At 40.0% G+C, this 12,944-nt stretch overlaps 1 protein-coding gene across 8 annotated transcripts in view; it reads left to right on the top strand.

The window, feature by feature from the left end:
- Nucleotides 1-12,944, top strand: part of FANCC (FA complementation group C) — a 64,080-nt gene that overhangs the window by 5,241 nt on the left and 45,895 nt on the right. For 5 of the 8 annotated variants that reach the window (XR_014539793.1, XR_014539795.1, XR_014539796.1 and 2 more), the window contains exon 3: nucleotides 11,888-12,094. Coding sequence is in view for 3 of the 8 variants with exons in the window: in XM_083576901.1 (XP_083433027.1) it covers nucleotides 11,888-12,094 (207 nt within the window). In the remaining 5 variants the exon portion in view is untranslated. The remainder of the gene's footprint in view (nucleotides 1-11,887; nucleotides 12,095-12,944) is intronic. The other 3 variants (XR_014539794.1, XM_083576902.1, XM_083576903.1) reach the window with 1 other exon arrangement.

Here is a 12,944-nt window from a genome sequence, read left to right on the forward strand (position 1 = left end):
TAGGGATGGGTGATATATCAGTATAATGAACTAAACTTGTTTGAAGTTCAGATTGTGGTATTGGTTTCATAATTTTTGACCTGGAAATATATCATGAATCATGGTGTGTGTGTTTGTCATGCAGGGAAAAACAGTAAAGCCAGCCAATGCCTCTACATAGCTCCATCCTTATTTTAGACATCGTGATATGTCAGTATCTTGCAGTGTTTCGCTGGTGATATATCAAGATGTTGAAAACCAGATATCACCCAGCCCTAGCAGGAATCCTACTGAAGTGAGGGCAAAGAAAACAATACTGGGTTTAAAACAGCCTAATATTTTGTTAGCTACAGCGTCAGTGAATTTGGTTGCCTAAGGACAGGAGCACACATGGTGTTGAGAGCCTGCCTGTTTGACAGAAGGACCTCAGCCTATAGTTGGGGAACCTGGGACAAGTGGAATGGCATAAAATGTCACTCAAGTGCTACAGGAGGAAGACAGCTCTTTTAGTCTAACTCCACTGCCAAACAATTGAACGCCGTTTCACCAGTGCAGCTGCACTGATGCGTTGGGGAAGTGTGAATGAATATCCTTCAGCCAAATGTCATTGTCCATGTTTGAGGGGTGAACATTGCCTGGCCAATAGAGATCAGGAAGCTTGTGAGAACTGTCCAAATGCTGAATCATCCCATTGCCACAGATATTTATGAAGAAGTGCAATGGCCTGTTTGCTTTTCTCCACTCCTTTGAGGCAATGTGCCCCCCACCCTACCGTTCCATTTCCTCTAACATCTCACACCAGATTATGCAGATGCCAGGAAACTGCCATAGGCACTAGTCCAAATTGTGCAACACTGCCAAAGGAGAGGTTATGGCATCAACCTGGGTGCTTTGTCCATATGTTAGCATGTGCAGATCCACAAGAACATGGCAGAACTAGTTGCAACAAAATAATAGAGACAGGTCACCAACTTAATAGGCTGATGATCACTAGCTTTTCATTGCTCTAGATTTTGCTTATATTCCCATGCCACAAAGGATATGGCCACAATCCAAAATAAATAGGCGCTGAGCTTGCCTGCTGAGGCTCAGAAATACAATCCCCAAGTGCAAAACTGCAGTAACTGTTGAATGAGAAATGGGTGAGGATCCATTGATGGGAGAGAGAGAGAATTTCTGGCAGCTGACAATGGGCATGGGCTGGAAATAGGAAAGGCCAGCAAATAAATGATGTTGTTAATATAATAGTTCACTAGCTGCCTAATACCATCCACCTGTACACAATCTACATCAAATTGAAAACACACAAATGTTAACACTACACTGCATCTGGTTGAGTTTTGACCTAGTATGTTGAGTGAGCTCGTTATGGGTTGGTGCATATGCCCCCAAAGGTTTATGCCCTCAGGCATCCCTCAGAAGAGATAACTAAGGCGCTAAAAGGATGAGAAATAAAACCACTGTCTTTACTGCTGGAACTGCCTGCAAAACTCATGGCACTCAAATAAGCAGGCCAGGAACACAAAAGTTAGCAGCCTCAGAAGGTGGTGCACTCTTCTTCATTGGAGTTTTTTAAACAAAAGTTAGATGGCCATCTATCAGGGATTCTTTAGCTGTGATTCCTGCATGTAGGGGGTTGTGATCCCCTCCAACTCCACAATTCTTTGATTCTATGTGCAGTCTGTCCTATTGGACTTGACAGTGTAACAGCCTTGTTCCTGTGTGCCCAGTAGCAGGTGCATTTGCAAAGAAAGCCTTTGGCTTAACTCTAAAAGGAGATAGCATCCAAAGAGATAGTAATTGTCTTAGGAGTGAGACTGTGCTCCCTAAAGGGAGACCAAATGTAGCAGTAAAAATGGCTCAGAGACCGACCATTTCCCCACAGTGTACCACAGGATTACAAAAAGGCATTAAGAACTGAAACGCTGCAGTATAGGAGTGTGGAATACTTGTACTAACTGTTGAATCAGGCCAGTGGTCCACCTAGTCCAGCATCTTGTTCTCACATCTGCCAACCAGGTGCATTGAGTTTTATTCTTAAGAGCTCCCGACCCTTTCAAAAAGAGATCTAGAATGCAGCTTGTACCAGGTTCTGAAGAGCAGAACCTTTCTTGCTGACAGCAAGATTGGTATAGTGGATATATCCAGTGTTCATATTTTGTATGTGGCAGGGACTCTCTGAGCGTGGAAAACATAAAATTACTTGTCTAGGTCTTACTCAAAGGATGAGGTGCAATGACTGGTTAATCATAACTCTAAGGTCAGGATCCACCAGTAAAGACGAAACAAAAGTTGTATGATCATGCAGGTATTTGTCAGAGAGTACATCTTGCTTCAGTTCCCTGACTGGCTATATATTCACATATAGACTTTAGTAGGCTGCTATTTCTTAGACTCAGTTCTTCCGTGGGGCAGCTATTTAATGACTTCAAACAAATATTGAAGGTGCTATGTGTAAATGCCATTGGATTGAGGAAACGTGTACATCCAAGGGGATCTAGGACCCTTCTTTTAAGGAGTACCCAGCAATATATACTAACACCCTTTTTATTTTGGGTTGTTCCTGTACTCAAAGGAGGAACATGGTCTTGCAGGTGAATAGTTATCTATCTTAGCACTTCTGGCTTGAATGCTTTTTATTTTCTGGCTATTTTCAGACACTACAATGTAGACTTTACATAGCATTTAGTTGCTTAGTGTTAGGTTTTGGCAGCATTGATCTTGGCAGATACCTAGAGGCGTCAGTTGCCTCTGATCCTAGTATAGCTCCTCCACTGAGAGGGAAGACTTCAAATGTTGTACTTCATTCTTGGCACTTTTTTCATTCAGTTACATAGTACTTTCCATCTATAAATTTCAGTGGACTTCACTACTATTAACAACTTAACATTTATAATTCGATAAAATTTGCATTTTAATTAAAACAGTATATTTATAATAAACTATTTTTTTGTTTTACTATTTTGTTTTACTTTATTTTGTCTCAAATGCATTTCACCTTAGAAAATTTGGCTTTCCCATTTTCACTTTTTCAGATTCTTTATTCACATTTTTAATGTACAAAAACACATGAAGCTGATTCATTAAGGGAAGTTCAGTCTACATGTTAATATATAGTTTCAATTTTATGTTCTTTCCTATGCATCATAAAGTGCTTTAAAATAAACTAGAATGTGATAAAGGAGACCCCATCAAAGGAATGGTTTCCTTTGCTTTTAATTTTGAGGATTATTTTTTTCTTCCTACTGTCACTCTGAAGATGCTTACTTTGTGGACTCTTTTCTGTAAAGTTTGAAAAACTTCATTTGCTGATTTAATTTAGTGTGCTCCTCTGTATCCTCTCTCTTACTGACTCAAGGCTTTCACAATATCTGAGGTTACAGATAGTCTCTGTATCCTATGCAACCCATGATTGTAGCTTTTGGGTGTACTGTAGGGAACTGCCTTTAAAACTTGACAAAAGTTACTGACTATAATGTTACAATTCAGACACTAATCCAGATAGCTTACTTGATGGAATAAAGTTAATCCGTTCCATGTTAGAAATGCTGCTTACAGCCTCTGAAGGATGGAACAAATACCCCATGCCTAAACTCCACAGGGTTCCCCACTTCCTAAAAGTATAGAACAACAAGCACTTGACTGGGTGGTTCTGAGGCAGGAGCAAGGCTTTATTTTGTTCTCTCCCCGAAAGCAGCTGGAGTAACTGGAGGAGAATTATAATTGTCTAGAACTCCTCAGTCAGTGGTAATTTTGGAGCAGCATGAAATGTAATAGGGAGACCGACTCAACGGTCACAGTTAATATGGGGGGGGGAGGAGTCTACCCTTGCAGTAGTGTAGGCATTAATTGGAGGAACTTAATTGTAACTGAAAATAAACCAGAGGGAATAGTATTTCATTGTCAATGGCATAGGTTACGTGACCTTTCCCATCTATAATATATGCTAACAAACTCAGTTAAGGTCTAATGTGTCAGGCAACCTAATCCTATGGTGCCTTTTTCAGCTGCTGCTGCTGGGGCAGCACAAGCAGGATTCTATTGTTTTCATGCTCAGCATCTGTGTGGTACATCAAGTCAGTCTTCACAGTCTTGCTTTCGTTTGGAAGACTGAAAAGGCCTTTTCAAGAGAACTATTCTACCTCTGTTTGCACCCTCAGAACATGTTCACTGAATACAGGGGAAGTGGGATTCCGTGCTTGCCATCTCAGCTCCCAAGCTCCATAAGCAGAAGGTATGAGTTAGGCCCCATATACGTTTAACAGTACAGAAGTGGACTCAATACAGATTGAGGTTGAATCCTGACAAGACAGAAGTACTGTTTTCGGAGGACAGGAGGTGGGCAGCTGTGGTCTCCCTTGTCCTGAATGGGGTAACTGTGCCCCTGAAGGACCAGGTGCGCAGCCTGGGAGTCATTTTGAACTCACAGCTGTCCATGGAGGCGCAGGTCAATTCTGTGTCCAGGGCAGCTGTTTACCAGCTCCATCTGGAATGCAGGCTGAGACCCTATCTGCTCACGGACTGTCTCACGAGAGTGGTGCATGCTCTAGTTATCTCCCGCTTGGACTACTGCAATATGCTCTATGTGGGGCTACCTTTGAAGGTGACCTGAAAACTACAACTAATCCAGAATGCGGCAGCTGGACTGGTGACTCTGGGCGGCCACCGAGACCACATAACACCAGTCTTGAAAGACCTACATTGGCTCCCAGTACATTTCTGAGCACAATTCAAAGTGTTGCTGCTGACCTTTAAAGCCTTAAACGGCCTTGGTCCAGTATACCTAAAGGAGCGTCTCCACCCCCATCGTTCTGCCCGGACACTGAGGTCCAGTGCCGAGGGCCTTCTAGCGGTTACCTCACTGCGAGAAGCCAAGTTACAGGGAACCAGGCAGAGGGCCTTCTCGGTAGTGCCCCCCCCCCCCCCGTGGAATGCTCTCCCACCATATGTTAAAGAGAAAAACAACTACCAGACTTTTAGAAGACATAAGGCAGCCCTGTTTAGGGAAGCTTTTAATGTTTAACAGACTATTGTATTTTAATATTTTGTTGGGGGGGTAAACATAAATTATTATTATTATTATACACAATTGGGATCACCTGTCTTTTGATTTGTGCTCTGCAAATAACATGGATACTGTTCTGGAATATTTTATCACTCTTAAGTTATTAAAGGCATTTTGTTATTTTTTAATCTTATAGAAATGATTAAGCGTGCTCTGGTCCATGGGGTCACCAAGAGTCGGACACGACTAAACGACTAAACAACAACAAAGCAAAGATCAATCTTCATTCCTCTCCCTCTCTCCTTCCCTCTCCCTCCCTGCTTTCTTCCAGTTGTGATGTTTTGTTTTTTCATAGTTTCAAGAGGAGGCAGAAAACTACGTCCCATTCCCTATTCCCAATCACCCTTCTCAATTGGTTTTTGCCAGAATTCACTCAATGGACCTATTTTTTAAAAGAGTTGAATGGGAAATCACCTTAGGGTTGTGGATTTGGAGTGGGGAAACGGTGGTGTTTCCCCAACTGTTTCTCCGTTCAAAATCACTTGCAAAGCTTTTTTGTTTAATCAAAATACAGTTTTCTTTCACACAAGCTTGCATGTAATGTGTAGTCTGCCAGACTAAATTAGAATACTGACTCTCTGAAAATTGGGGGGGGGGGCACCTTAAGTGTTGGGATTTCTGAAACTAGTCTTTAAACTAGTCTTTAAAGAATTTAAAGACTTTGTAGTTCAGATGGTCTCTTTCATTTGAGTGCCATCAAGGTTGAGTGGAGTTTGTTTTAAGCAGTGTGCTGCTTAAACAGCCTGTAGGCATAGTGTTGAGTTCCTTCCTTGATTTCACTTAGTTTTGGTAATGCAGAAATTCTTTGCTTCCCTCTAGGGAAGTGGCAGACTTCTTTGAGAGGTATACATGGAATGAGTGAAATCATTGCTTTTCTTGGCCTCTTGGGAAGTATATAGGTATATTAGAAAGTTATAATGAAGAAATGGAAAAAGGGATTTCCTCATTGGTTTCCATGTTCATTTACTACTAAGATGTCATATACAGTAAAGTGCATTTTAAGTCTCTTTTTGCCAACTATCCAGAAGCTGTTTGTGAATATGGCCTTATTTTCAAAAGTAAGTCATAGTTCCCTTGGGTCTCTTGCTTTTTGTTTTTTTAATTTATCATTGTAAGACCCTAGACTCTCTGGTGCTAACAGAACTGGTATTGATAGTAAATATAATTTACTATTTGGATATCTGTTTAAGTTGCCTTAAACCTCAGCACATAGCAAATTCAAGTGGAGCGCTTAGCATGAGAATTCCTGTGGTAAATAACTTTGTAAAGCACCATGTGCAGTGATAGAAATGCTCTTGTCTTTCCCTCTCTAAAGCACACACATATGCCGCCTTTATGAAAAAGACAATGAGTGGCATTCAACTAAGTTTACTCAGAGTAGACATATTGAAATTAATGCACCCAACTTAGTCATATTAATTTCAGTGGGCCTTCTCTGAGTAAAACTCAGTTCACTACTATCCCATGTTAATTTTTAACATGTTAATTTTTTTAGATTTCACCTGTAGCAAAGGAGGGTATCTGACAGCTCCCTTGTTGAGAATATATAAAGGAAAAGTTTTTACAGGTGATGGATAGTTTAAGCTCTCTGAGGTAAATAGAAAATACATTTTTGAGAACATTACTGTGCATCCTCTGTGGTGCTTAGTTGAATACAAAAGTTTGGATTCCCAGCCCTAAAGTTCAGGTGCATAAAACTGACAGTGTCAAATGACAGACTCCTTAAAAATGCCTAGTGGAGCAGCTGCAAATTAGTAGCAGAGCTAAACAATGCAAATCTCTAATGGCTAATTAACATATTTCCCTGGACCAGTTGCAGATTACTGAGACTGTTGAGAGGCAGGTAAAAGATCACATTTGGAGAATATGTTTACTAAAACATGGAGGTCATAATGCTCCACCGATTTTCACTATAGTGTTGCTTTTTATACAAAGCATCGGCATCCTCTTTATATGGCTGAAATGCTAGCTTAAGATGTTCTTAATGTTACTCATTCAGATTTTCTGGATAATTGAAAAGCCAACTGTGTTTTGGCTTATTAGCCTTCTTCAGTGGCCTTGGCTTTTTTCAGCATCCTTTATGCTGAGTTCAGATTATCCAAAAACACACACATTCTTATGGGGAAAATATGTGTAATGAAAAACCAAATCAGCCATTTTCCCCCGAATTGTTAAACTAAAAGCTATATTCTGCTCACCAAATTATATCCCAATATCACCCCTGCTTGTGGCAAGATCAAAAGTAATTATATCCAGATTGCAAGAATTTGCAATCATCTGTTAAAAAAACAACATCTAATCTTATCTCAATTTATAAATGTATATATTTGCTAATGTAAAATTGTAGGACTCAGTGGTTATTAGTTGTTTCTATGAACTCATGTAAAATTATATGCTATTAAAGTACCAAAATAATTCCATTGTACACCTGACCTTACAGTGTTAATCAAGTTTCTTGCTCTATTCCATAGATTCATAGAATTTCCATGTATTCTGTAAAGGCTCTCAGTGACAGCAATAATTAATATTCCATTAACATATATCTTAATATAGTGTAATAACCATAATGGCAAGAATGGCATAACTCCTTGGAAGATTATATCTTTGAATTTTAAAATAACAGATATCCATTCTTTATCCTCATTAAGTCCATAGAGCCAGCCACCTGACCTTCCTTTTTCAATGTGCATATAATTGTTTCCCTGACCACAAGAAAGATTAAGCTCAGGATAGGAGAACACAAAAGTTGTATTAGGACCCAGAGGCTTCATGCACCATTGGTTAAACATTTTATAGAACACGGTGTTAAATCTCAAAAATATTGTTGCATTAAGAAGGTAAGAATTTGAAGGGCTAGTTTTAACTAATTCACTTCAGTTAGAGGAACTGCTTGAGCCACATCTAAAGGATGGTTTTACTTGTGAAGAGTTTATGGTCTACATATTACACCTGTGCACTAGTTGTGCTTCTGATTGATGCAGTTTTGATATTATTCATGGTGCATTTTGTTCCTTGCAAGGAATCATAGAATCAGGGCTGTTTTTCTAGAAAAAGAGGTGCTTCTCATATGCTGCCACCCTTCGTCGCACCAATTGCCACCTGCAGCCTCCATCGCTCAAAGCACCATGTTTTATAGGATAAATAAGTATGCTTTTTGTTTTTCACTGCTGCAATGGCCCTTCAGCAACTGAATGCTCATTATCTTTTCTTCTCCAATGATTGACTAATGAAGAATAGGAACTATAGTTTTACTTAATCCAGATCCATAAAAAACTTTAATAGTAATTGCAATGAAAACAACATGGCCTTTGTGTATACTTCCTTTGATATATATAATGCAGACATTGTTTGAACACTAGCCACCAAGTTGAATTGTTGCTTTCCCCACTTTGAGTAGTATCCAAATTCATAAAAGTGTATGGAAAAATACTGTTTTCTGTTATTGTTGTTTCTCTACCTCTAAAAAAAACTCAGCCACCATCAAGATTGGCAACTATATATAGGTTGCTAAGTAAGGTGTTGCTCTCTATTTCTTTTTCTGGCAGCAACAAATTTCTGAATATAAATATTCCCTTCTCCTGTTGATTCACCAGGGCTGTCTACAAATCATGCCTCCCACCTAATGAAACTGGTACAATGTGACAGACATCTGAGCTAGACCAGAATCTGGTGGCGTGGCACTTTGAAACTCCAGCAGGGTTCTGGAGCCTCTGATTGACTATGAAGACAGCTAGCCAGAGGGGGGTGGAGACAGCACTTTTTCTGTTTCTAAGAGAGTGTTCAGATAGGGAGATAGTTTGAGAAGAAGAGCTAGAGAGAGAGAGAGAGCTGGAGAGTTGGTTCTGATCTGTGTGTAACGTCCACTCTGAGGAAAATGTCTACAGCTAGAGAAAGGAGTCTCTGAGCTTAGAAAGACAGTGTTTAGTGTCTTGTTGTATTTGTAATAAATCTTTCTTATTTGTTCAACTTCTGCCTGAGTCTCCACGTATCAAAGTTTAACCTCACACAAAAAGATAACCTGTGGTGACTATAGGGTATATGGAGGGGGGGTTCGCCTCATAGGATGTGGAGCCCTGCCCTAGTTCTCTTGTCCCTTTGATCTTGTCCCTACCCCTAGTAGCCAAAGCTAGAGAGCATGAAGTTTATGCACCCCACTTCCCTGAGTGGCATGAAGAAGATGAGGAGTAGAGCTACAGGGTTTAATTTCCCTTTGGATGAGACAGCATTGGGGGCTTATTGCACCTTTTGTAATAATGTTAACAAATATCCAAAATGAGGGGGTGAGCAGGTAGGAATCTAGGGAGGTAGTGTTGTCTGCACCTGGGTCATGACACCCAGGTATCAACAGCAGTAATCTATAAAGAAGTATTGGTTTGCCCCAAAGCATGCTCTTCAGTCACTGCTTCTTCTAAGCCAGAGGTCGGCAACCTAAGGCCCATGGGCTGGAAGCAGTCCATGAGGGTTGCTTAACTGGCCCATGAGCTGCCCCCGAACCGAGCTGAGTGCTGCACTAAACCAGCAAGGCGTGGGGACTCTCTTCCGCGGCTCCGGAAATCACTTCTGCACATGCCCAGACACAAAAAATTGCTTCTGTGCAGGTGCGATTTTTGGCATCTGGGCATGCATAGAAGTGATTTCTTGCGCTGCGGACATGCGCAGATGTGATTTTTGGTGTTGTGCTGCTCCAGTCCGTCCCACGGAGGATGTCTGCGGGAGTGATCCGGCCCATGCCTGGTAAGCCTTGCTGACCCCTGTTCTAAGCAGTGTTTGAGAACTGTGATCAGATCTCCTGTATCTTTAGTTAGGAACCTCCAATTCACCTCTGAGATTGGGATGTTAGGGAGGGCTTTGTTAAGCTTTGCCCCAGTGTAAATCTCATCATGCCCCTTAAGCTCCTAGTTTCTTGGTTAGGGAAAATCATTTTATCCATAAGTTTTCTATAAAAAAGCAAATGGCACCTGAGTGAATGGGTATCTGCAAGAGTGAATAGATTTTAAAAGACCCACGAGCTCCAAGGATGATGGCCCCAATGTGAATTGGAGGGCCCTGTTTACTTTTTTTTTTTTTAAGAGCTAGGAGCTCTCAGGCAACTGGCTCTCAGGTTTCTCATTTAATTTGCTTTTCTGATTTTTCCATCTTGCTACTTAAAATGCAAATCCAAGCTCCTTTTCTTTGCCACACATATGTACCACATTAATTTGTCTGGTATCATACCTTGATTTGTATACATGCCCTAGCTAGTAGTAGCAGTAGTAATACAGTAGTCTACACCTTAACGGGTGTAGACTACTGTACTACTACACCTTATACAACTGGCAGAGTATTCTTCGGCCCTGTATCCTTGGTAAATACAATAAATTTCCACCATGTGGCATAGATTTTTGTGGTTTTTCTGCAATACAGATTTTAGTTCCAATGGCATGAACAATCTTTGTCACTTTCTGGCTCACATCTTAGAAGCTTTTTTGGCTTAGCGTTAGCTGTGATCTTGATCTTACGTGTTGGAGAAACTTGGCTGTCATGAACCAAATGGCAACTTGTTGTGGGTTCCTCACATCATGGGTGTAGCCAAGAGGGGCAGCTGACCCCCCTAGATCAAGTAAAACAATAGAAATACTTAATTAACTCACCAATCACATCAGTTCTGCCCCTCCCACAAAGTCCTTGCCCCCCCCATACAAAGTCCTGCCCCACAACAAAAATCCTGACTGTGCCCATGTCTCACATCACCATCATATAAACAAATAAATCTGCCCTAGGGGGGCATGGAAAGTGAATTTATTATTATTAATTTATTTATTGAGTTTATATACCATCTTATACCTGGAGGTCTCAGGGTGGTTCACAGAATAAAATCAAAATATAAAACCACAAAATACATAATCAAAATAAAAACAACCCAATAACACCCTGCTCCCCCCAAAAACCCACATTTTAAAAGGGAATAGGATGTCAATCAAATCAACCAAAGGCCTGGTTAAAAAGGAACTTTTTTGCCTGGCACCTAAAGGTGTATAATGAAGGTGCCAGGCGAACTTCTTTGGGAAGAGCATTCCACGGAAGGGGAGCCACAGCAGAGAAGGCCTGCTCATATTACCACCCTCCGGGCCTCTTGAGGAGGAGGTAGACGAAGAAGGGCCTCACTCAGAAGATGATGTCAGGGTTCGGGTAGGTTTATATGGAAAGAAGCGGTCCTTGAGGTGTTGTGATTTATAGGTCAAAATCAGCACTTTGAATAGGTTATTGCAATTTCTAGGAAATAAGAAAAAGGATAACCTGCCTTCTCTCCATGTGAAACATTAATTTGTGGTTGAATTCTGATGTGGTCATAGAACATTCAAATATGTATCTTACATGGAAAGTTGTGATTTATGATATTTTAAAAGACTTCTGATTTGTGAATTCTGGGAATTAGCAGTATTGCTCTTGTTCCAAACATGTGGTTTCTGGGTGAAGTATTGCAGCCCAAGGGTGTCTTAAGTTTAAAAAGTAGAATTTGGACTGCATTTGTTTCCCAAAGGTTACAGTTTGTACATGCCTGTGTGTGTGTGTGTGTGTGTGTGTGTGTGTGTGTGTATTTCCTTAACTATTCATACCAGAATGCTGTTTCACTGCTGGTTTAGCAAAGTATTGATTAGAAAATAGTAAAAATGCAGGAACATAACAGTTTTTTTCAATATATTGTAATGATTATTCTTCTTCCACTTCTACACAGAAATGTAGAAATGTTCCATTTTAGGAGCCAATAGATTCACATGCATCATGCAAACTGCAAGCATTTTTAATCATGTATCTCATCATGTGTTAAATGTTAGCAAAGTGTTACTGTTTTTTTTATCACAGAAGAACTTTCTCATACATCTTTTTAACTATCAAGGTGAGGCGATGGCCAAAGATACTAGAGTCACTAAATTCAGCTTCGAGTTTTGGCTGCACAAGACTATTGAATGGGGTCAGACAAGCACTTCAGAATCTCAGCAAGATGTCTGCCTTCACTTGCCTGAATTACAGGAATTTCTACTACAGATTTATGGAGCTTTGAAACATATGGTAAGTGAATTAACTGGAAGAATGAACTGTTTTGAAGACTGTTACAGAAACGTTCTGCACCCCACATTTTGACAAGACAGAAAGCTAACAGTAGCAGAGAGCCTTGTAGCATTGACCTAATGTATTGCTGGATCACAGAAGCAAATTGGTGAAACAGCCACAGGTAATGCAAACAGGAATGTGTTTCCTGTGTTCCTGATTTATTGTGAAAGGAGCTTTTTCTTTTTGATTGGTTATGTTCTCACATGAGATTTCCTACTCAACACAGTAACCTTTTTAAAAATACTTTAAAATAAACAAGTATTTGATTCTGGTTTTCAGGTCATAAATTGGATTATTTAAAGACTCTTAGCATGCAATACTATAACTTATCTCTTAAATCTTAAGGAGTCTGCTGACACAGTAACCCTACTGATGTGGCATTCAAAGAAATTTCAGGCCACCATCGTTGGATCACAAGCAAATATTTCTTATTTCTAGTTGTGCCTGTGCAAAATTAGTATTGCCCTGGAATTCCTTACCATTTTTTAGAAAACAATTTATTAGTCATTGGGGCATTTTGCTATATCTGTATGCATGAAAATGTATTTTACTGCTACAGCATTTAGCCTACGTTACTAGTATAAAAGGTGAGAAAAATGTTTATAGATAATAATTGTCAAATATCTGATGGACTATAGAAAAATAAGCTATAGACCAGTGATGAATTACATTATGTGTTTGTGAAACTGATTCCCACCCCCTGAAATGCCTAATTATAATGAATGTCTTGTGAAGCTTGGCCACAGATTCATCTTATGTATTTGCCCAATATTCATTTATTTGTTTGTTGAATTTATATTCTACCTTT

This window comes from Podarcis filfolensis (assembly GCF_964270895.1).
Source record: "Podarcis filfolensis genome assembly, chromosome: 11".
In the NCBI taxonomy this organism is placed as follows: domain Eukaryota; kingdom Metazoa; phylum Chordata; class Lepidosauria; order Squamata; family Lacertidae; genus Podarcis; species Podarcis filfolensis.